The 24,444-nt window shown below is 47.6% G+C and overlaps 1 protein-coding gene across 1 annotated transcript in view; it reads left to right on the top strand.

Moving 5' to 3' along the window:
• The window catches only part of LOC128418187 (neuroglobin-like), a 40,341-nt gene extending 26,301 nt beyond the window's left edge, over positions 1 to 14,040 (top strand). Inside the window, exons 3-6 of the mRNA XM_053397628.1 lie at positions 6,913 to 7,020; positions 10,623 to 10,743; positions 11,910 to 11,990; positions 13,911 to 14,040. Coding sequence (XP_053253603.1) covers positions 6,913 to 7,020; positions 10,623 to 10,743; positions 11,910 to 11,990; positions 13,911 to 14,036 — 436 coding nt within the window. The 3' untranslated portion in view covers positions 14,037 to 14,040. The remainder of the gene's footprint in view (positions 1 to 6,912; positions 7,021 to 10,622; positions 10,744 to 11,909; positions 11,991 to 13,910) is intronic.
• The last annotated feature ends 10,404 nt before the right edge of the window (positions 14,041 to 24,444 follow it).

Raw genomic sequence — 24,444 nt, 5'->3', positions numbered from 1 at the left:
AACTGTGCCCCTGAAGGACCAGCTGCGCAGCCTGGGAGTCATTTTGGACTCAAAGCTTTCCATGGAGGCGCAGGTCAATTCTGTGTTCAGGGCAGCTGTCTACCAGCTCCACCTGGTACGCAGGATGAGACCCTCCCTACCCGCGGACTGTCTCGCCAGAATGGTGCATGCTCTGGTTATCTCCCGCTTGGACTACTGCAATGCGCTCTACGTGGGGCTACCTTTGAAGGTGAGCTGGAAACTGCAACTAATCCAGAATGCGGCAGCTAGACTGGTGACTGGGAGCGGCCGCCAAGACCACATAACACCGGTCCTGAGAGATCTACACTGGCTCCCAGTACGTTTCCGAGCACAATTCAAAGTGTTGGTGCTGACCTTGAAAGCCCTAAACGGCCTCAAAAGCCCAGTATAGCTGAAGGAGTGTCTCCACCCCCATCGTTCAGCCCAGACACTGAGGTCCAGCTTTGAGGGACTTCTGGTGGTTCCCTCCCTGCGAGAAGTAAGGTTACAGGGAACCAGGCAGAGGGCCTTCTCGGTGGTGGCACCCGCCCTGTGGAACGCCCTCCCAGCAGATGTCAAGGCAATAAACAACTATTTTACTTTTAAAAGACAACTGAAGGTGGAAGTTTTTAATGTTTGATGCTGTATTATTTTTAAAATTCAGTTGGAAGCCGCCCAGAGTGGCTGGGGAAACCCTGCCAGATAGGCGGGGTATACATAAATAATAATAATAATAATAATAATAATAATAATAATAATAATAATAATTTTATTTATCTCCTTGGAATGGCGGTGCTCCCAATTAAGGATTCCACCGCCTTACGTCCCTATTAATCTACGTCACGTCTACATCTTGTAATCTGATCTTGTTCCCTCTGTGCTGTGTGTGCTTTCTGTTCTGCCACTTTCCGAGCTCTTCTTGACCTTGGCGAGAGCGGAGGAATGCTGTCCAGAGACTGTGAATCTTCCAGTGTTTCTTCTCCTAGCTGTTCCCCACCCAGTATTTACCAGCTTCTGTCCTCTGAACTATGTCCCTCTGCAAACCGCTGTTCCAAATCTATACTGTTGTCCTCAGTGCAGCCCTCCTCAGCACGGTGCCTGACACCACCCCTGCAAAAACTGACAGTCTGCAAGTGCCTCGTGTTGCTGGGAACTGTTGCTTGCACCAACCCCGCTGAGCTATAATTCCCAGCACCCTTAACAAACTTCACTTCTCTTGATTCTATTTTTTTGGGGGGGGGCGGAATCATGCGCCTTAAAGTTATGAGGTGTACACAGCCACAGAGACGCATTTTACCGCCGTATGGGGACCCTGCAAAAATAACACGAATTTCGGCATACAACTGATATTTTAATAGGCGGTCGTGACTGATTGAATTTCCCCCACTGATCAAAATCCTCCTGGGTTGGTGCAAACATTGTCTCCTGATTCAATCTAATCCGTTCGCTCAGGTCTGAGCTAATCCTTCTCCTCAGTTAATTAGGACGCGTTATTAAATTCCAATCCAATTTTCAAAGCTTATATCCTGCTTGCTGAGCCTTCTCTGCTTTAAACCCCCTTATCCATATTTAACTTATACCTGAGCATGTTGGAAAACTCACAGATAACGGCTAATAAAGCCATGGCAAATCTTTGGGGGATTTTGCAAGAATCAAACACCGCCTGCCTTTCGCAAGAGTTTTATCGCCTCCTCCCCAACCTTTGATATTAAACGCTGCCCTGTCAAGTGAAAGCCAAGAGGCCAAATCAACAATTGCCTCTGCCTTAATCCAGTCCAGCCCTTGAAGGGGAGAGAATCTGCATCTATCCTTGTGGGAATGTTAAGGATAGTAGGAGAGGATATATTGATTAAATGTTACCCTTCCTTCACTCACGCTAGTGAGTCATGTAGCAAACCAGTTTCCCCTCGATACGGCAGGAAGCTGGTTTTCTGATTTGTCTGAATCTCGTTGTTGTTGTTGTTGTTTAGTCGTTTAGTCGTGTCCGACTCTTCGTGGCCCCCTGGACCAGAGCATGCCAGGCACTCCTGTCTTCCACTGCCTCCCGCAGTTTGGTCAGACTCATGCTGGTAGCTTCAAGAACACTGTCCCACCATCTCGTCCTCTGTCGCCCCCTTCTCCTTGGGCCCTCCATCTTTCCCAACATCAGGGTCTTTTCCAGGGAGTCTTCTCTTCTCATGAGGTGGCCAAAGTCTTGGAGCCTCAGCTTCAGGATCTGTCCTTCCAGTGAGCACTCGGAGCTGATTTCCTTTAGAATGGATAGGTTTGACCTTCTTGCAGTCCATGGGACTCTCCAGAGTCTCCTCCAGCACCAGAATTCAAAAGCATCCATTCTTTGGCGATCAGCCTTCTTTATGGTCCAGCTCTCACTTCCATACATCACTACTGGGAAAACCATAGCTTGAACTATACGGACCTTGGTCGGCAAGGTGATGTCTCTGCTTTTTAAGATGCTGTCTAGGTAAAACAAGAAAACCCTTAATAAAATATTTTTTTTAAAAAAAAGAAAAAAGATGCTGTCTAGGTTTGTCATTGCTTTTCTCCCAAGAAGCAGGCGTATTTTAATTTCGTGGCTGCTCTTACCATCTGCAGTGATCATGGAGCCCAAGAAAGTAAAATCTCTCACTGCCTCCTTTTCTTTGAATCTCTTTATTTAAGCAGATTGGATTATTCCTGGTGTCCCTTTTTATCCCCCTTAAAAGAATAAAGACAGAAGAGTCTCTCCTTAAAAGCAACAAGAAGTTTACTCACATTCAGTTCACAGTATGATCCCTGAAGGCAGGCTTTAGCTAGTAGTAACAGAACATAGTAAGGGACGCGGGTGGCTCTGTGTGTTAAACCACAGAGCCTAGGACTTGAAGATCAGAAGGTCGACGGTTCAAATCCCCGTGACGGGGTGAGCTCCCGTTGCTCGGTCCCTGCTCCTGCCAACCTAGCAGTTCGAAAGCACATCAAAGTGCAAGTAGATAAATAGGTACCGCTCCGGCGGGAAGGTAAACGGCGTTTTCATGCACTGCTCTGGTTTGCCAGAAGCGGCTTAGTCCTGCTGGCCACATGTACGCTGGCTCCCTCGGCCAGTAAAGCGAGATGAGCGCCGCAACCCCATAGTCCTCCACGACTGGACCTAATGGCCAGGGGTCCCTTTACCTTTACCTTACAGAACATAGTCTGAGTTCATCCCATATGGGCAGGGCTGGATTGAGGTTTGATGAGGCCCTAAGCTACTGAAGGTAAGCTATAGCTTCTTTAACTTATACGTATGGGGACTGAGCCCATGTGTTGCTGGCTGAGAGCCAGCAGACAGCAAAATGCATTAAGAGACAATTTTCCTCCCAATCCTACTTCTTTCTCTTTAGGTTCTAAATGCGTTTCCACCTCTCCTGTGTGTCGGTCGTTATTATGGAAGGCAGAGTAGCTCAGATACATCCCTCAGGGAAAGTTTTTTGCTATTTTCCATAGTGGGTGAGAACTTGTTTATGAGGTACCATGAAACCGGAAATAATCTTCCTGTTAGGGCTAAAGAGATGCTGAAGAGATCAATGGGACAGTCTTCTGAGAAGGCATGTATGCAGCTGCGCTGTAAATCTCTGATATATAAGAATGTGTAACTATTCTTCAAGAAATACCGTATTTTTCGCTCTATAGGGCACACCTGACCATACTAGTTTTCAGAGGGGGAAATCAAGGGGGAAAATATGATTTCCCCCCCCCCAGCTCTGGGAGCAGCGGACAGGCTGCACGCAGCCTGTGCACTTCTCCCAGACCTTCTCCCTGCAATTGTGGGAGAATTCCCCCACCTCCCACAAAAGCCCACAGGAGCCGTGCACCCTTTAAAGAGTGTGCGGCTCCTGCGGGCTTTTCGACCGATCCTGTGGGGCTGGCGGTGGGGGGAAGCGCTGCTTTCCCCCACCGCCAGCCTCAAAGACCAGACTCTCCTGGCTGCAGCAAAAGCAATGCGAAGCCTCCGGAGCGCAGGCTTCGGAGGCTTTGCCTTGCTATCGCTGAAGCCAGGGAGCCTGCATTCGCTCCATAGGACGCACACACATTTCCCCTTAATTTTTGGAGGGGGAAAAGTGCGTCCTATAGAGCGAAAAATACTGTACCAAAAACGAAAAGGTAAGAGTACTTTCTTTCAAGCTGGAGGACAGACCATTCAGTTGACCACTAAAGTCATAAAAAGTACTAATTCTCATGCTAAAATTATTATAAAATAGGGTTGCTGTATGTCCGGCAACCTGGTTGTCCTGGATCTTAGGCAAGTCAACCGGAAAATCGTGGCTTTTTGGCTTTTTGGGGGGTTTCCTTAAGAAAGCGAAACAGTTTCGGTGGTTTCCCCTTTTAAAAAAAGCTCAACAGTTTTACTTTCTGAAATATGGCAACCCGATAGCAAAACCTCCCCATCCCATACAATTTGTGTTTGCCTGGGAAGCGGACCTACAGAGGAGTAAGCAGGGAGGGACTCATTTGCACCACCTTGGCCCCTGCCTGCTCTGCTCTCCCAGCCTGCCTACATCGGCCTGAGTGTTGTCTGCACCGGTGCCATTGCTGCCTGCCTGCAGGGAAGCGGTGTTTCTGGCTGCTTGCAGTGCTTGGGCTTGTTTGGTTGCTGGCTCGGTGGCGCCACCCCATTGTCAGTCAGAATGTAGAATTGCAGGCCAGGCGCTGCGGTAGACAGACTGTGACCCTTACCCAGGATGTGTCCCCAAATCTCACCTGGCATTTGCAGACAAGGGTGGAAAGTAAAGGTCTAATGTCTCTGGGATGGCCGGTAGAAAGAAGCATACTGCGCCAATCTCAGCAGTTGTGGGCAGGAAAAGGTACAGTTGGAAGGGAGGAACTGAGTGTGGGAATGTTGAGGGTGGCAGGAGGGGATATATTGTTTATTAATATCCTTCCTAACTTGCACTAGCAAGTTTCTTAGCAGAGTTTACATTCCCCTTTTTACAAGCACAGCAGATAGCTGGTTGCAGGCTCGTGTGAGCCTCTCACTACAGTGGTACCTTGGGTTACAGACACTTCAGGTTACAGATTCCGCTAACCCAGAAATAGTACCTCGGGTTAAGAACTTTGCTTCAGGATGAGAACAGAAAGCACGCAGCGGCGGCGCAGCAGCAGGAGGCCCCATTAGCTAAAGTGGTGCTTCAGGTTAAGAACAGTTTCAGGTTAAGAACGGACCTCCAGAACGAATTAAGTTCTTAACCCGAGGTGCCACTATATTATACAATTCAGTCTGTCTCAGATTGAATTGTACGTTCCTGGTAAGTTCCCTTTAATCCCTCTTAAAAGAATAAAGACACCGCCATCTTATTCAAAGTCAATAAAATAAATTTACTCACATCAGTTCACAGTTGGATCCCTGAAGGCAGACTTAGTTACAAATACAGTGGTACCTCCAGTTGCGAACGGGATCCGTTCTGGAGCTCCGGTCGGATTCCGAGGAATTCACAACCAGAGGTGCTGCTTCTGCGCATGTGTGAGATGCGTAGAGCACTTCTGTGCATGCATGCACGACGAAATCTGGGAAAATAGTTCCAGGTTTGTCGCGTACATATCCCAAAGGATACGTAACCGGAGGTGAACGTAAGTAGAGGTACTACTGTATGTACATGTGGATCTACCCCATCTGGGGAATAATCCAGTCCTAGCTAGAAGCTGATCAAATGACGAAGGAAGTGAAAAAGAGAGGTGTGCTGTGTGACTCGTTCTTTTGTTACCTGGACAGGTAAGGTCACGCCCACCTTCTATCACATGCAAAAGGAAGGATGCTCTAGCCAGGAGCAACAGGAAGTTTTGACTGGCTGGACCAAACATCCCTTTGCATGTCCACTCTAGGAAAACAAGGAATGTTATACTTGACTGCTTCTCATGGATCACATCCCACACTGAACACCATTGGAGGAGCTCCATCCCTCTCTCTCCTGTTACATCCACACTGGGAAACTATGGTTAGCAGCCTCCACACATCAGAACATCATCTCCTGCCTGTAGGTTTCCCAAGTATGCATCTGGGTGGCATGCTGAGTTTAAAAAAAAGAACTGTGGCGATCCCACTTAACTCTTCTTGGCGTCTTAAAACAAATGGATTATTTGCATATTTCCCCAGAACCGATTCCAGCTGCAACGCATTAGACATTTCCTGTTAATTTCCCCAAAGCAGGACTTTGTGGCAGGAACAAAGATCAGCTGCAAAGAGCTCGGAATCAGCTATCCAACACCACCCTCTCCTGGGAGCACGTATTTCTGTGTGGATTGGAGTTGGCCGTATTTAAAGGTAGACAGCATCTTAAAAAGCAGAGACATCACCTTGCCAACAAAGGTCCCTATAGTTCAAGCTATGCTTTTCCCAGTAATGATGTATGGAAGTGAGAGCTGGACCATCAAGAAGGCTGATCGCCGAAGAATGGGATAAGTAATGCTTATTCCACAAAAAAGTTACAAAGTTCGGTTATTGCAAAAGTGTTTCAGTGTTAATCTTCACTTTTGTGCATTTTTTAACACTGAAAAACTTTTGCAATTACCGAACTTTGTAAACCTTTCGTGGAATAAGCATTCATTTTTAGGAAAATGAAGTTGCAGCGCTATTCTTAAAAAAAAAAGAAAAGTTTGGTTATTGCAAAAGTTTTTCAGTGTTAATTTTAATTTTTATGCAATTTTAAAAACCACCATGGTATTACAACAATCACATCTTACGCCCTTTAGAGGAGAAATTGTGAATTGCAGGATTTCAAATCCCCGTCGTCATCCTTGGCTTCACTCGGTTTTGTTTATAACCCTCTTCCATTTTCTTCTAGTCCATCCAAATCCGGCCCTGGTGGTCGGAGAGTGGCATCGGTGGGCAAGCCTTACGGTGAGGAAAGCCTTCCCTCTGGATAACCCAGAGAACTGAAGCTTCTCCTCTTATTCCTTCTGCAGACTGTTTGAGACCCACCCCGAGTGCAAAGACGTTTTCTTCCTCTTCCGGGACATCGATGACCTGCAACAGCTGAAGATGAGCAAGGAACTGCAAGCCCATGGCCTCAGGTGGGTAGCGCCAAAAACAGCCCCTCTTCTCTGGGTCTGAAGCTGAAAATCGGAAGAGTCAGAACAGATGATGATGATAATAATAGAAGAACTTCATGTAGCACCTTGTAGGTGTTATGGGAATTACGAGGGGGGGGCACATCTTTAAAGTTGTTAAATGTTACAAATATTATGCCTGAATGAATCCTTTCAACTTGATGGCTCAGGGAAGTTACCTAGCTTTAAAAATCATATAAAATCAACTCCATTGCCAGTTTCCTCCATTCCAAAGCTATTTTCCCCTTGAAAAAGGACTCCAGGAAGTTGCCAGAGGTGACAATTGCTGAGTTGATTGTTGGCCAAGGAAAGCCTAATCCCATCACCAAACTTGCTGTTAAGTACTGAGTTGAATAGGATCCAGAATGCAGCAGTCTGATTGGCCCTAGAACAATAGGACCCAGAATGCAGCAGTCTGATTGGTCCTAGAACAATGCAGCAGTCTGATTGGTCCACAGGAGCCACCCAATCCAGCTCCAGGTGGAAGTGAATCCGCAACCTGATTGGCCTACAGGAGAATCCTGGAATTAGCCAATCATGTGCAGCCCATTGTGTAAATAATGTATATAAAGCAGACATTCTGGGGGAACTTCCATTCCTCCTCACCACCAAGAGCTGAATAAAGAGCATGAAATCCAATAATAATAATAATAATAATAATAATAATTAATAATAATAATTTTTATTTATATCCCGCCCTCCCCAGCCGAAGCCGGGCTCAGGGCGGCTAACAAAATGCGGTCTTGACTATGCTACCACTCAGTGGATTTGTAACTGGCTGACTGACCGAACCCAAAGGGTGCTCATCAATGGTTCCTCTTCATCCTGGAGAAGAGTGACTAGTGGGGTGCCACAGGGTTCTGTCTTGGGCCCGGTCTTATTCAACATCTTTATCAACGACTTGGATGATGGACTCAAGGGCATCCTGATCAAATTTGCAGATGACACCAAACTGGGAGGGGTGGCTAATACCCCAGAGGACAGGATCACACTTCAAAACGACCTTGACAGATTGGAGAACTGGGCCAAAACAAACAAGATGAATTTTAACAGGGAGAAATGTAAAGTATTGCACTTGGGCAAAAAAAATGAGAGGCACAAATACAAGATGGGTGACACCTGGCTTGAGAGCACTACATGTGAAAAGGATCTAGGAGTCTTGGTTGACCACAAACTTGACATGAGCCAACAGTGTGACGCGGCAGCTAAAAAAGCCAATGCAATTCTGGGCTGCATCAATAGGAGTATAGCATCTAGATCAAGGGAAGTAATAGTGCCACTGTATTCTGCTCTGGTCAGACCTCACCTGGAGTACTGTGTCCAGTTCTGGGCACCACAGTTCAAGAAGGACACTGACAAACTGGAACGTGTCCAGAGGAGGGCAACCAAAATGGTCAAAGGCCTGGAAACGATGCCTTATGAGGAACGGCTAAGGGAGCTGGGCATGTTTAGCCTGGAGAAGAGGAGGCTAAGGGGTGATATGATAGCCATGTTCAAATATATAAAAGGATGTCACATAGAGGAGGGAGAAAGGTTGTTTTCTGCTGCTCCAGAGAAGCGGACACGGAGCAATGGATCCAAACTACAAGAAAGAAGATTCCACCTAAACATTAGGAAGAACTTCCTGACAGTAAGAGCTGTTTGACAGTGGAATTTGCTGCCAAGGAGTGTGGTGGAGTCTCCTTCTTTGGAGGTCTTTAAGCAGAGGCTTGACAACCATATGTCAGGAGTGCTGTGATGGTGTTTCCTGCTTGGCAGGGGGTTGGACTCGATGGCCCTTCTGGTCTCTTCCAACTCTAGGATTCTATGATTCTATGAACAACAATAAAACAGTACAAAAGTACAGCACAAACAACACTCTCAACTCCAAGTATATTTCACTTGCCAAGGGGCCAGGCAAAGGAAGTTCTCTTGTACTTTGGGCGGTGGGACTTCAGAGGTATTTGCCTATGCTAATCTTATACCTGGATCTTGCCCTTATGCTAATCTTGTACCAAGGACTTGTCTGGACATGTTTGCCAAGGTGAAACTAGTGTAACCCCGTCTACCCCTCCCCGTTTGTGACATATCAGAGATGTAGCAATGATGCTGTATGAACTGCATTCTGGGATATGGTGGGAAAGTTTTAAATGTCTTTGTCACCCCATCCTCAGGTTTCAAAATTCCTCTTTGAACCTGTTGCGCAATAAACTTTGTTGTTGTTGTTTAGTCATGTCCGACTCTTCGTGACCCCATGGACTAGTTGGTAAATTCACTACAATCTCTTGAGTTAAGCAACCCAGTCTGGCTTGTCCTGATTGGATTAGCTCCTGGTAAATCCCCTTTGTTCCCCCTTCAAAAGAATAAAGACGCACCAGTCTTCTCTTAAAAGTAATAAGAGGTTTGCTCACATTCAGTCCACAGTGTGATCCTGAAGGAAGGCTTAAGCTTGTAGTTACAGAAGAGAGTGTGGGTTCATCCTATTGATGATTGAGCCCATGTGTTGCTGGCTGAGTACCAGCAGACAGCAAAATGCATCAGGATGGAATAAAGCGAAGAAGCAGAAGAGAAGATGGCTGCGTGACCAGCCCTTTTACGGGGTCTTCCAGGGTCACACCCATCTCTTCTTCTTCCTCCTCCTCCTCCTCCTCCTCCTCTTCTTCTTCTTCTTCTTCTTCTTCTTCTTCTTCTTTGGCGATCCCTCGTAGCCAAGTAAGATTGTCTTCCATAAACACAGTTTTAACAATGAGTCCATAAGTGACTGTGGAGGCCAATTCTGGATCCACACGTCCTTCCACACATCCTTCCACTTCCTCTTGGCACGTTTCTCCCTTGCGTCCTGAGTTTGAGCGTCTTCAAAGCCCATGTCACCTTTGGTAAAGGCTGTTCTCCAACTGGAGCGCTCACAGGCCAGTGTTTCCCAGTTGCCAGTGTTTATACTACATTTTTAAAGATTTGCCTTGAGACAGTCTTTAAACCTCTTTTGTTGACCACCAGCACTACGCTTTCCATTTTTAAGTTTGGAATAGAGTAGCTGCTTTGGAAGACGATCATCAGGCATCTGCACAACATGACCAGTCCAACGAAGTTGATGTTGAACAGGAGTCAGCAAACTTTTTTCAGAACTGACCCTCAGAACTTGTGGGGGACTAGACTATATTTTTGGGGGGGAGAATGAATGAATTCCTATGCCCCACAAATAACCCAGAGATGCATTATAAATAAAAGCACACGTTCTACTCATGTAAAAACATGCTGATTCCTGGACCGTCTGCTGGCCAGATTTAGAAGGCGATTTGGCCGGATCCAGCCCCCAGCCCCTTAGTTTGCCTACCCATGATGTTGAAGAATCATTGCTTCATTCTACCTGAGGATGCACCAGACCAGGTGTGACAGGAAGTCCTCCTGGCTGGACCAACATCCCCCCTGCATGTCCACTCTGGGCAAACAGGAAATGTACTAGATTGTTTCTGTTACATCCCATAGAGACAGCATGTATCTGAATGCGCGTTGTGGGCTCCCACCTGTGGCTGTTCTGACGCCAAGCTTCCTTCTCTGTCTCTTCCATGTCCTCTTTCCGTCGCCAGAGTGATGTCGTTCATCGAGAAGAGCGTGGCGAGGCTTGACCAGGAGGACAAACTGGAGCACTTGGCCTTCGAACTAGGCAGGAATCACTTCCGGTACAAGGCACCCCCCAAGTACTATGAGGTGAGGAAGGGAGGGGCGGCCGGCCCGCTCTGTGGCCCCACAGATTAAGGTAGTTCGCAGGAAAGACGGGAGAAGAATTTGTTAGATCCAGAAGCTGCAGCCAGGAAATCCTTGACTGATACTTCACCTCAGTCAGAACTGGCATTGCTACAAGGGCCAGGTAATACCTGGTCCACATTTGGAAGAAATGGATCTTTCAGTGTGGCGGCATCTGTGGAACTTCCTGCACATTGATATCAGGCAGGTGCCTTCCCTGTACGCTTTCCCACGGCTGCAAAAAACATTTTCATTTAGACACGCCTACCCAGCTACTGGGATGCGGGTGGCGCTGTGGGTTAAACCACAGAGTCTAGGACTTGCGGATCAAAAGGTCAGCGGTTCAAATCCCTGTGATGGGGTAAGCTCCCGTTGCTCGGTCCCTGCTCCTGCCAACCTAGCAGTTCAAAAGCACATCAAAGTGCAAGTAGATAAATAGGTACCACTCTGGCGGGAAGGTAAACGGCGTTTCCGTGCACTGCTCTGGTTCACCAGAAGCGGCTTAGTCATGCTGGTCACATGACCTGGAAGCTGTCCGTGGACAAACGCCGGCTCCCTCGGCCAGTAAAGCGGGATGAGCGCCGCAACCCCAGAGTCGTTCATGACTGGACCTAATGGTCGGGGTCCCTTTACCTTTACCTTTTACCCAGCTATTTAGAAAGTTGATGTGAGTTTCAATCTGTTTTTAGTTCATTGTCACTTTTTGAGGGTCGTCAATTATTGTTAGGGACGCGGGTGGCGCTGTGGGTTAAACCACAGAGCCTAGGACTTGCCGATCAGAAGGTCGGCAGTTCGAATCCCCGCAACGGGGTGAGCTCCCGTTGCTCGGTCCCTGCTCCTGCCAACCTAGCAGTTTGAAAGCATGTCCAAGTGCAAGTAGATAAATAGGTACTGCTCAGGCGGGAAGGTAAATGGCAGATTCACCCATTCCTATGCACTTTGCATCCAAACCATCCAAGAAAAAGAGTATTAATGACCCCCAGATTTTGCCAGAACTGGATGGTTCTTCCCTGCTCCTCGTTTCCAGAATCAAAAGATGGGGCTGAGTAGAGAATACAACCTGTCTTCTCTTCTTCCTCTCTCTTTTCACCTCCCCAAATAACCCTCCCTTCTCTGGACTTCTCCCCCAGTACGTAGGTGCTCAGTTCATCCAAGCTGTCCAGCCCATTCTAAAAGAACACTGGACTCCGGAGGTTGAGAAGGCTTGGCAGGTAAGAGAAACTTGCAGGGTTGACTCCAGTTAAGTTCCACTCGGAGCAGACCCAACGAAATGAGCAGAACTAAGTCCATCACGCCCTGTAATGGTTCAAGGGGTTGCTCGTGCGTAAGCCAGTGCCCACACCTGGCTGGGTTGGCTAAGTGAACCTTTCCTGTCCAGACAGCCGCTCACCCGTGGCTGTCTCAATCGCTGGCAGAATCCGTCAGTGGGCGTTTCTTAAACTTCCGCCAGCAAAGAAGTTCTTTCACACCCAGTCTCCTCCTACTTTCCCTGCGCGGAAGCCTTCTGCGCAAGGAAGGCGTAGGCAGCGGAGGAACCTTCCTCCCGCCGCTGGTCCCCGGCAAGGAGTCATGTGACTCCCTCTCAGATTCCCCCATCTGCCCCCCTTCTCCACTGGAGCTGAGCTGATTCCCTTCCCCAGAAGATGGGCTGCCTCTCCCAATCCCGGGACGCTCTCTGGGATCCCTCTGGAGCTCGCTCTCTCCCTCCGGCACTGATGGCAGTTCCCTGACACGCCCAGTGCCGGGTTTACATAAAAGCTAAACAAGCTATAGCTTAGGGCCTACTCTCTTGGGGGGGGGCAAAAAATGTCAAGGGAAAAACACCTGGATGTACATTTCCAAAATATAAGATAAAAAACAAAATAAAACCTTCCTACAGCAACAGTGTTTTTTTTTTTTTGGTAAAAATTGACAAACCATTTTTTTGGGGGGGGATATTTCTGAAATAAATAAACACCCCCCACACAAGCAGCATGAGACGAAACAGTTTTGGGCTTTTCTTTTTTAATGAATGAAAGCAGCATGGGACAGAACTATGGTTGTGGTTTTTTCCCCCTGCCCCTCCCTCTGGTCCTCTTATCCCCGATTAAGCAGTTTCCCCCGATTAAACCTGTGTGGGACTGAGCATGCCTGTCCAATGTGCTATTTCCAAAGCAATGGGGAGGGGTCCCTTTTGGGTACCTTCCGACAAACCGTTGGACAAGCATAATCGAGTTTGATTTCATGGGCCCTTAATGAGATTTCCGCTCCATAGAAATATCCTATTCTTGTTTTCTCTTAAAACAAGAATGTGGTGTGTCTTTTTTTAATCATTCCATGTGGGTTTTCTTTCTGAATCTAACACCTGTTGTTTATCTGACGTAAAGGTAAAGGGACCCCTGACCATTAATAATAATAATAATAATAATAATAATAATAATAATAATAATAATAATTTATTATTTGTATCCCGCCCATCTGGCTGGGTTTCCCCAGCCACTCTGGGCGGCTTCCAACAAAGATGAAAAATACACGAAAATGTCACATATTAAAAACTTCCCTGAACAGGGCTGCCTTCAGATGTCTTCCGAATGTCAGGTAGATGTTTATTGCTTTGACATCTGATGGGAAGGCGTTCCACAGGGCGGGCGCCACCACCGAAAAGGCCCTCTGCCTGGTTCCCTGTAACTTGGCTTCTCGCAATGAGGGAACCGCCAGAAGGCCCTCGGAGCTGGACCTCAGTGTCCGGGCAGAACGATGGGGGTGGAGACGCTCCTTCAGATATACTGGACCGAGGCCGTTTAGGGCTTTAAAGGTCAGCACCAACACTTTGAATTGTGCTCGGAAACGTACTGGAGTTGTTAGGTCTAGTTGTGGCTGATTCTGGGCTGACTCTGATCGGCAAGCCCTAGGCTCTGTGGTTTAACCCACAGCGCCACCCGCCTCCCCCTTATCTGACTTAGGCCATAGCAAATTTCAGATTGACGTAAAAATGGCAAGGGTCGGTCGGGTGTTTCGTCTGTGTTTTTGGAACGTGGTCCTTCCCTTTCACCCCCTGGTTCTGCCATAGCCCTCCATGCCCCCATTCCTCCCCCTTTTGGGGGGCAGGGTTCACCCAGTAAACGTTTGCCTCTCTCTTCCCCCCCCCCCAGAGCCTCTTCAAATATTTGGCGGCCACCATGCGGCGAGGCTTCTACACAGAAGAGAAGACTGCGGGATCCGGCAAGTCTCTTTCCTCGAGGAAGGCTTGCGCTGAGTCAACTCCAAACAAAAACTAGCAAGACAAAACCTGCTCTTGGTGTGACTCGACGATGGACAATCCCCCTGGACTCCCCCTTTTTTTTGCTCCTCTCTTCCAAGTGGAACTCCCAGGTGCAGGAAAAGTCCATTGCAGTGATTCTGTCTCTGTTGAAAACTGGGGTTAGTAATAATATTTTTTCAAAAGAAACCCAAGGCAAGGATTTGAGAGTTCTTGAAAGAACGACCAAGCATCCATCAATCTCCTTCCCATGAGCTTTATAAATGAGTATTTATGTTTGGGAGGGATTGTTGCAGGAATGGAGTCCTGCTCAGCTGAGCGCATGTTGCCCTGCTGTTTCAGAGGGCTCCTGATAATTAATAATACTTTTATTGTCATTGTACAACCTGTGTACAATGAAATTAAATGAGCCTCCCTCCCTCCCCAAACACTCAATCTCTTATCGAACAACACACCACCTCGCAAGTCAATTTCACTAAGTTATTTTCGATACGATACAATAATCTTTATTGTCATTGTCCCATACAGAACAACGAAATTGAAAAATCTACATCAGACATTCAAAACCCAACAAGCCTGCTATCCCAGCTATCCCGACCTGGTTAGCCCCCTAAAAACTCTGATACCCCATTTTTAAAATACAATATACTCCCACAGAGACTACCTTCCACTGCGTTTAAACCCAAAATCGCATTTGGGTAGAAACTGTTTCTCAGGCGGCTGGTCCTAGTCCTTATAACCCTGGACCTTCTTCCAGAAGGCAGAAGCTGAAAGAGATCATTTCCAGGGTGCACACTATCCTGCGCTACCTCTGCAGCTTTCTTATGGCACCTGGAAGCGTAGATTTGATCTAACGTGGGAAGAGTGCAACCAATTATTCTCTCCGCAGTCTTTACAACCCTGGACAGCATTGTTTTTTCCCTGGCCGCACAGCTCCCAAACCACACACACAGACCATAAGTTAATACACTCTCCACAGTGCAATGGTAAAATGCCATCAACAGGTCCTTTGAGAGATTATTTTTCCGGTGGATTCTCAGGAAATATATCCTCTGCTGAGCTCTCTTCATCAGGTCTGTTTTCTCCCCAGGTTAGGTCATTTCTCAACTCCATTCCCAGAAATCAAAGCACTGAGACCTGTTCCACACACTTCCCCCCAATAATGAGTGGCTGAATATTCAATTTACATTTCCTAAAGTCCACAATAATCTCTTTTGTTTTCTTTAAGGAGTAAGTTGTTTTTCCTGCACCACTCCCCCAACTGCTCAACTTCCTTCCTATAGGCCGCCTCCCCCTCTCCAGCCGTGATTAAACCAACCACCGTTGTATCATCTGCAAACTTAATGATCTTCTTATTGGGGTTTGGGGGGGCACAGCCAGCTGTATAGAGCATATATAAAAGTGGGTTCAACATGCACCCCGTATTCATGATGAGATCCGCAGAGACGTGGGAACCCATCCTGACCCGTTGGGAATGGTTTGGTGGAAAATCTAATATCGACCTGCACAAACACGGTGGAAGTCCCAGGTCTAATACTTTGGGCACCAATCTATGTGGAAGAATAGTATTAAATGCAGAACTGAAGTCTACAAATAACAGTCTCACATAGTTCCCTTCCTTCTCCAGATGAGTCAGGACAGCATGTAAAGCCATTGCCACAGCATCCTCTGTGGATCTCTTTGCCTTGTACGCAAACTGGTAAGGGTCAAGTCCCACTGGCAGACAAGATAAGATGCGGTTCCTCACCAGTTTTTCGAAACATTTCATTATAATGGGTGTCAGCGCCACAGGGCGAAAATCATTCAGGCTGTCTTTGATTTTTTTTTTTTAATTTAAAGGAGGAGACTCCCTCCACACAGCCCCCCCCCGATATACAACGGCGCAGGTTCCCCTCTCTTCCTCCAGAAGTCCAACACCATCTCCTTTGTCTTGTTGTTGTCTAGTCGTTTAATTGTGTCCGCCTCTTCGTGACCCCCTGGACCAGAGCACGCCAGGCCCTCCTGTCTTCCACTGTCTCCCGCAGTTTGGTCAAACTCATGCTGGTAGCTTCGAGAACACTGTCCCACCATCTCGTCCTCTGCCGTCCCCTTCTCCTTGCGCCCTCCATCTTTCCCAACATCAGGGTCTTTTCCAGGGAGTCTTCTCTTCTCCTGAGGTGGCCAAAGTCTTGGAGCCTCAGCTTCAGGATCTGTCCTTCCAGGGAGCACTCAGGGCTGATTTCCTTAAGAATGGAGAGGTTTGATCTTCTTGCAGTCCATGGGACTCTCAAGAGTCTCCTCCAGCACCATAATTCAAAAGCATCAATTCTTCGGCAATCAGTCTTACTAATATTTAGGTGCAAGTTATTCTCTAAGCGCCATGTAGATACTTTTTGAACCTGCCCCCTGTACGCTGTTTCATCTCCACCTGCAATTAGACCCATTATGGTAGTATTATCTGCAAACTAAATAATTACAGTGGATGGATCAGATGAAATATAGTCATATGTCCACAACGAATACAAGTCTTATAGACGGAAAAGTACGGTAGTTCTGCTGGAGGTCCAGGAAAACGAAGCGTCTAGTCTGCACCTTTCAGCGGCGGAATGCCTGTTTCAAATGCATGCAGAATGCCTCAGGTTAAACCTGCCCCCCCCCAGCGACTCCGTTTTTAAAAGGGTTATGGTGATGAGGGAGACGCGTTTCCTTAGAAAGCCTCTGACAACCCAATTAGGCTTGAAGAGAAGAAGAAGAAAAAGATTTGGTTTGCATTGATTCGCATTTGCAGCCCATGAACCCAAAACACAGCTGTCCTTCGAAACTTGCACTTCTTTTAATTTTGTAACGCAGATTTGTATTTTGTAAAAAATGCATGCACTAGAATGAAGTAGGCCCCAAAATGCATTTATTAGTAAAAGAACATACATACAAGCATCAATCATATTAGGGAGATTGCTTTGCAAAAATATTAGGAAAATTGCATAGAGAAACATATATATTAGACGTTCACACTAAAATGCTAATTACCGTATTTTTCGCTCGATAACACGCACCCGACCATAACACGCACATAGTTTTTAGAGGAAGAAAACAAGAAAAAAAATTCTAAACGAAACAGTGGATGTATGATTTTTGTGGTTCATGCTGTGGCCACAGACATGTGATCTGACAGTGAGTTTGGAGTAGCCCAATGCAAAAATCCTGAGGATCCATGTGGATCCATGCTTTGTAACCACGTTTTTGCACCACTGTGGCTCCAGGCAACAGTGGGTGCGTGATTTTTTTGGTGCAAGATGTAGCCATGGACATGCTATGTGATCTGATGGTGAATTTGGGGTGACCCAGTGCAAAATCCTGAGGATCCATGTGGATCCGTGCTTTGTAACCACATTTTAAGTGGGGAGGGAAGGAAAAGCACTCAAGGGACAAGGAGCACGCGTGGGGTGTGTGGAGAAGGATGCTGCTAATAATGCAGAAGAGGCGTATAAGGGGAGAAGGCTCCTCTCCTCTCCCGCTTTGCTCCTTTAAAGCAAGCAGGCTCTTCTTTTCTCCCTCCTCCCCGCTCATCCCCAGCTTAGTGAGCTGAAAAACTTTGCTGCTATGTAGCGAGCTGAGTGGGGAGGAGAGAGGGACAGAGAGCCTGTTTGCTTTAAAGGAACCAACCGGACAGGAGCCGCTTACACTCGTGTAAGCAGCTCCTCTCCCGCTTTGCTCCTTTAAAGAAGCAGGCTCACTGTCCCTCTCTCCTCCCCACTCAGCGGCTCTTCTCCTGCTTTGCTGTTTCAAAGCGAGCCACGGAGGAGGGAAGGAAGGGGAACCATGGATCCTCTGCTCACGACTGCAGCAGATCCCCCCCCCCCGACATCTGTAGGCATTCGCTCCATAACACGCACAGACATTGCCCCTTACTTTCTAGGAGGAAAAAAGTGAGTGTTATGGTGCAAAAATACGGTAATTTTCATGAATATTAGAGAGAGAGAGCTGAACATGACTGGAAAAATGAGATACTTTGATGGGAATGCTCTTGGGTTTCATTGTTCTGGTCCCAAGTTCCGAGAAATCTCTAAAATAATTAAATCCAGTTGTTCAGGCTCCCCCACAACTGCCATCACTCAGTATGTGAACGAATAACATGAAAGCTTGTCACCCAATAGAGCTTTCGTCATGGATCTTAGCCGCAGCCAGGATTTCGAGGACTCAGCAATGGGAAAGAACTTACATGTGGCGTAAGAACTTAGGGTCTTTGGCTATTGGGGGGGGGATACGCATGAACCGCACATTTCCAGGCGGGTGGAGGATCCAGAATATTTCTGTGCTATCTGGCGGCATTTTATTTCCTATGTTTTCGGACTCAGATGCTCAACATCCACCATCCATGCCTCTTTGGGAAATAGAGATGGCTCTGTTGATATCAGTACATCGCCATTTCTATTGTTCTTGTTGTTTAGCCGTTTAGTCGTGTCCAACTCTTTGTGACCCCCTGGACCAGAGCACGCCAGGCACTCCTGTCTTCCACTGCCTCCCCCAGTTTGGTCACTCTCATGCTGGTAGCTTCCAGAACACTGTCCCACCATCTCATCCTCTGTCGCCCCCTTGTCCTTGTGCCCTCCATCTTTCCCAACATCAGGGTCTTTTCCAGGCAGTCTTCTCTTCTCCTGAGGTGGCCAAAGTCTTGGAGCCTCAGCTTCAGGATCTGTCCTTCCAGTGAGCACTCAGGGCTAATTTCCTTCAGAATGGAGAGGTTGGATCTTCTTGCAGTCCATGGGACTCTCAAGAGTCTCCTCCAGCACCAGAATTCAAAAGCATCCATTCTTCGGCGATCAGCCTTCTTTATGGTCCAGCTCTCACTTCCATACATCACTACTGGGAAAACCAGAGCTTGAACTATATGGACCTTTGTTGGCAGGGTGATGTCTCTGCTTTTTATTGCTTATTTGCTTTCCATAAGCAATACCCGGCTACATCACTTTGGGGTTGTTAATAATGCCGATAAAAATCAGAAATTAGAGAAAGGAAGAAATGGACCCAGATGGTCAGATTTGCCCACCATCCCTAGACAAAAAAATAGCCTGACCTGGTTTTACACTGTTTCGTAGCCTCACTGCTGCCCTTGAAGATATTGCTTTGGGTCGCAGATACCGTCAGACCGGCCACACCTGCGCTCCAGATGTTTTTGTCCCATCCCACGGAGATGGAGCATTTGGGAGCTTGCTTTGCCCCATCTGTGAGCAAACCGTGAGCCCTTCAAACGTCAGCTCCTGTTCCTCCTGCCTTTTACAGCCTTGCGCTCCTCAAGCCCCGCTGCTTTGCAAAATGATTTGCTTGCGATTTCGGCAATTAGGCTGCCTTGAAATGTGCTCTCGCTTTCCATCAAATGGTTTGCCCACGGGATATTCCCAGAGCAGTTTTTCCTTCTCTGTAATTTCCCACACACACCCCTCTCTCTATAATTTAGTGCTGCAATGTGTAGTTGGTTACTCACTCGCGTTAATTGCTTTGAAAGCAGTCTGATCGATTTGCAAAAGAAAATAGAGCGCAGGCTATATCTCGAAAGAGGCCTGCAGAGATTGAGCCCGCCGGAAAGCTCTCCTGCCTGGACGGACCTCATTTACATTATTCTTAATTTTTAAAAATTCTTACAAACTTTCCTGGCAAAAAATTAAAACTACCAAGTGTTGTCTTCCAGGACAAATGCATGTACAGATGATAAGTCTTTTATGCTGTCATCCACGGGGCATCGAAACAGACTTGGGAAATCTTTTGCATTGCAGATTGAAATCATTGTAGTTTGTATCCATTGCTCCGTGCTCCAGAGAAGCGGACACGGAGCAATGGATACAAACTACAAGAAAGAAGATTCCACCTAAACATTAGGAAGAACTTCCTGACAGTAAGAGCTGTTCGACAGTGGAATTTGCTGCCAAGGAGTGTGGTGGAGTCTCCTTCTTTGGAGGTCTTTAAGCAGAGGCTTGACAACCATATGTCAGGAGTGCTCTGATGGTGTTTCCTGCTTGGCAGGGGGTTGGACTCGATGGCCCTTGTGGTCTCTTCCAACTCTATGATTCTATGATTCTATTCTATGATTCATTGAGTCGGGCAGAACGTCCTGGTGGATCGGTCCCATGGTGGCTCGGATCTGCCTGCCTCCCACCCACTCGCCTTTAACTGCTTCCCCAATCTCCCCCCTCCATGCTGACAGTCGCCCCACTGAGCCACAATCTTGGTGACTTTTGGACCCCAACAATCTTGGTGACTTTTTGGGTCCCTTGTACTTTCAGAAAGATGTGCCTTTGGGGCTTTCCCAGCCTGCTGTGACGCTTCTGTACTATCAGATTCCTAATAAAAGATTAGAAAACGGAAAAAAAATCACAGCAGTTCCTCTTTCCTGTCTCTTCCTCCTTATTGCCTTCCGTGTCTTTGCAGAGAGCCGGAACGGACGGGGCAAAATGTGCAGCTGCATAAGGGAAGCTCTGCATCTGTGTGTGATGTTCTAAAACATGAGTAGGCAAATTAAGGCCCGGGGGCCGGATGCGGCCCCATCGCCTTCTCAATCTGGCCCATGGACAGTCCGGGAATCAGCGTGTTTTTGCATGAGTAGAATGTGTGCTTTTATTTCAAATGCATCTCTGGGTTATTTGTGGGACATAGGAATTCTTTCATCCCCGCCCCCCTTCCAAAATATAGTCTGGGGAACAGTGGACCAGCCCCCTGCTGGAAATGTTTGCTGACCCCTGCTCTGAAAGAATTAAAAACTGTCAGCCATCAGAGCCAACTCCTAGGGGCCGAGGTCCCTTCAGCCCCCCATAAAACATTTGAGGGGCTGGGCCGGATGGAGTATGCATGCATATCCAACTGCTTAATGGCGTCCGCATCAACCATGAAATCTCAGTGGCGGAGGTGAGAAGAGTTGTTCCATTGTCTGGAGAGGTCCCGCAACCTAATCCAGAATGCGGCAGCTAGACTGGTGACTGGGAGTGGCTGTCGGGACCACGTAACACCGGTCCTGAAAGACCTACATTGGCTCCTAGGACGTTTCCGAGCACAATTCAAAGTCTTGGAGCTGACCTTGAAAGCCCTAAACGGCCTCAAAGGCCCAGTATACCTGAAGGAGCGTCTCCACCCCCATCGTCCAGTCCGGACACTGAGGTCCAGCGCCGAGGGCCTTCTGGTGGTTCCCTCGCTGCAAGAAGTGAGGTTACAGGGAACCAGGCAGAGGGCCTTCTCGGTAGTGGCACCCGCCCTGTGGAACGCCCTCCCACCAGGTGTCAAGGAAATAACGAACTACCAGGATTTTAGAAGACATCTGAAGGCAGCCCTGTTTAGGGAAGCTTTTAATGTTTAACAGACCACTGTATTTTAATATTTTGTTGGAAGCTACCCAGAATGGCTGGGGAAGCCCAGCCAGATGGGCCGGGTATAAATAATAAATGATTGATTGATTGATTGATTGATTGATTGCATCGAGAAACCATTTTCAGTGGAGCCCAGCAATGGAAGTGAACAGCTGTGTTGAGGCAGCACCTGGTGTCACAGTTTTGCACCCTTTTCAATTTTGCACCCGGGGCAACTGCCCCTGTGTTGCCTCCCCACACGCGACACTACTGCAGCCCAGTGCCAGATTTATGTATAAGCTAAATAAGCTCTAGCTTAGGGCCCCACTCTCTTGGGGGCCCCAAAAAAATTCAAGGGAGAAAAAACTGGATGTACATTTCCAAAATATAAGATAAAAAGCAAATGAAACAAAACCTACATACAGCGACCGTGTTTTGTGTTGTGTAGGCTCCTATGATGTGAGTCATGGGCCCCGCGTGCTCACCTGCTCCCTAAAATATTCCTGGTTTGCTCCTTTCTATAGATTGGGGTGCAGGTGGCGCTGTGGGTTAAACCACAGAGCCTAGGACTTGCCGATCAGAAGGTCAGCGGTTCAAATCCCGGCGACGGGGTGAGCTCCCGTTGCTCGGTCCCTGCTCCTGCCAACCTAGCAGTTCGAAAGCACGTCAAAGTGCAAGTAGATGAATAGGTACCGCTCCGACGGGAAGGTAAACGGCGTTTCCGTGCGTTGCTCTGGTTCGCCAGAAGTGGCTTAGTCATAGAATCATAGGGTTGGAAGAGACCACAAGGGCCATCGAGTCCAACCCCCTGCCAAGCAGGAAACACCATCAGAGCACTCCTGACATATGGTTGTCAAGCCTCTGCTTAAAGACCTCCAAAGAAGGAGACTTGACCCGGAAGCTGTACGCCGGCTCCCTCGGCCAATAAAGCGAGATGAGCGCCGCAACCCCAGAGTCGGCCACGACTGGACCTAATGGTCAGGGGTCAAAAAAAAATATTATATATATAGGGTGCCTACATTCTGCATGAACTGGTTGCATGGAAACATGTGCAAATGGCTTGAGATACCTATTAGGTCCACAACTTACGGTACCATCTAGCATCTATTCAACACAAAAAACAGTGACAATTTGTTGTGGTCAAAGGACAGCTGGACATAGAAAGGGCCCCATTACCTTCAGGAGCTGAGGGCCGCATCGAACCTCAATCTGGCCCTGCTTAGCCTGAGAAGGCCCTTCCCTGAATTTCCACCAAATGGGCCTCAGGCGTTGGTCCCAGATACCTTTTTTAAAAAACCAAGCTGTCTTCTATGATAACCTGGCCCTTAGGTTGCACAGAGTTCTATACAGATCAGCAGCAAGCCCCTTTGAGGTTTGCCTGGAAATGGACCAGTTGGATTTCTGCCTGCCCTGAAAGGAGGCAAGCGGAGAATGGCGAAAGGTTTATTTGTACAGTTGGGTCGGCTGAGCGTTTTATCCAAAATGAGTATGGGAGCTTCTCGCAATTAACGTCTTTGCCTGAGGTCAGGCACAGAAATCACACAAGTGGGGTTGTTGAGCCCTGTTTTATCGGCATTGACTTTTTATGTAAATGCATCCGAACAATAACACTGAACAAGAAAACTGGGCTTTATGAGCCTTTGCAAGTGCAAACAGACTCATACTTGGAGCCTGGGAAGATAAACATCCACCATCCATTGCGCAATCTGAAGCCTTTAATGGCCTTGTTATCTTTGGGTCTGGGCTGCGTGTCCATCAATATGCAGATGATACCCAGCTCTACCTCTCTTTCAAATCAGAACCAGTGAAGGTCCTGTGTGAGTGCCTGGAGGCGGTTGGAGGATGGATGGCGGCTAACAGATTGAGGTTGAATCCTGACAAGACAGAAGTACTATTTTTGGGGGACAGGAGGCGGGCAGGTGTGAAGGACTCCCTGGTCCTGAATGGGGTAACTGTGCCCCTGAAGGACCAGGTGCGCAGCCTGGGAGTCATTTTGGACTCACAGCTGTCCATGGAGGCGCAGGTCAATTCTGTGTCCAGAGTTGCCACCGAGACACCATAACACCAGTCCTGAAAGACCTACATTGGCTCCCAGTACGTTTCTGAGCACAATTCAAGGTGTTGGTGCTGACCTTTAAAGCCCTAAACGGCCTCGGTCCAGTAGACCTCAAGGAGCATCTCCACCCCCATCGTTCAGCCTGGACATTGAGGTCCAGCGCCGAGGGCCTTCTGGCAGTTCCCTCCCTGCGAGAAGTGAGGTTACAGGGAACCAGGCAAAGGGCCTTCTCGATGGTGGCACCCACCCTGTGGAACGCCCTCCCATCAGATGCCAAGGAAATAAACAACTATCTGACTTTTAGAAGACATCTGAAGGCAGCCCTATATTGGGAAGTTTTTAATGTTTGATGTTTTACTGTGTTTTTAATATTCTGTTGGGAGCCGCCCAGAGTGGATGGGGAAACCCAGTCAGATGGGTGGGGTATAAATAATAAATGATGATGATGATGATGATGTTACTCTTGAGATCAAGGCGTGCTTGTGCTGTAAGATTTGCTGCTTGCTTATATTGTAACCTTGCTATCTGAACAGCATCCAGATCACCCGTCCCTTTTATTCCATGTAACAGTCCAACCCTGCTTTATTCCTCTTGTGCGAGAACATCTTGTGGGCTTGCAAACACATATTCATAACAAACGCACATTATAACTCTAGCCAAACCCCTTAGCAGCTTGTGTAGGAATAAGCATGAGTGCTGGACATGTGCATGACATAACAAACACGTCATAACACAACGTAAGATTCCTGCATTGCAGCGGGTTGGACTAGATGACCTTTGGGGGGACCCATTCCAACTCTAGAATCCTAGTATTCTATGATCTTTACACAGAGCCCCCCCCCCAATGCCTGCTGCAGTGCTGGACCATCTCCCCTCTTTCATCTTTGCAGTGACTTGGTCCTCTCTGGGACTTCTTTGGATTGTTGTTTAAAAAAAACACATTATTATTTTTAAACGACTTTGTTGGCTGGAAGGGAAGGGTTGTGATTGTACTGGCAGCTGTCTTTAGGCTGGCCAGCCAGAGAATGCTTTGCAGTCGTCTCCTTGTTTTAACGCCAAAC

The sequence above is a fragment of the Podarcis raffonei genome, chromosome 8, assembly GCF_027172205.1.
Source record: "Podarcis raffonei isolate rPodRaf1 chromosome 8, rPodRaf1.pri, whole genome shotgun sequence".
In the NCBI taxonomy this organism is placed as follows: domain Eukaryota; kingdom Metazoa; phylum Chordata; class Lepidosauria; order Squamata; family Lacertidae; genus Podarcis; species Podarcis raffonei.
The sequence above is the reverse complement of the archived record's forward strand: the minus strand, read 5'-3'. Positions and strand labels throughout refer to the sequence as shown.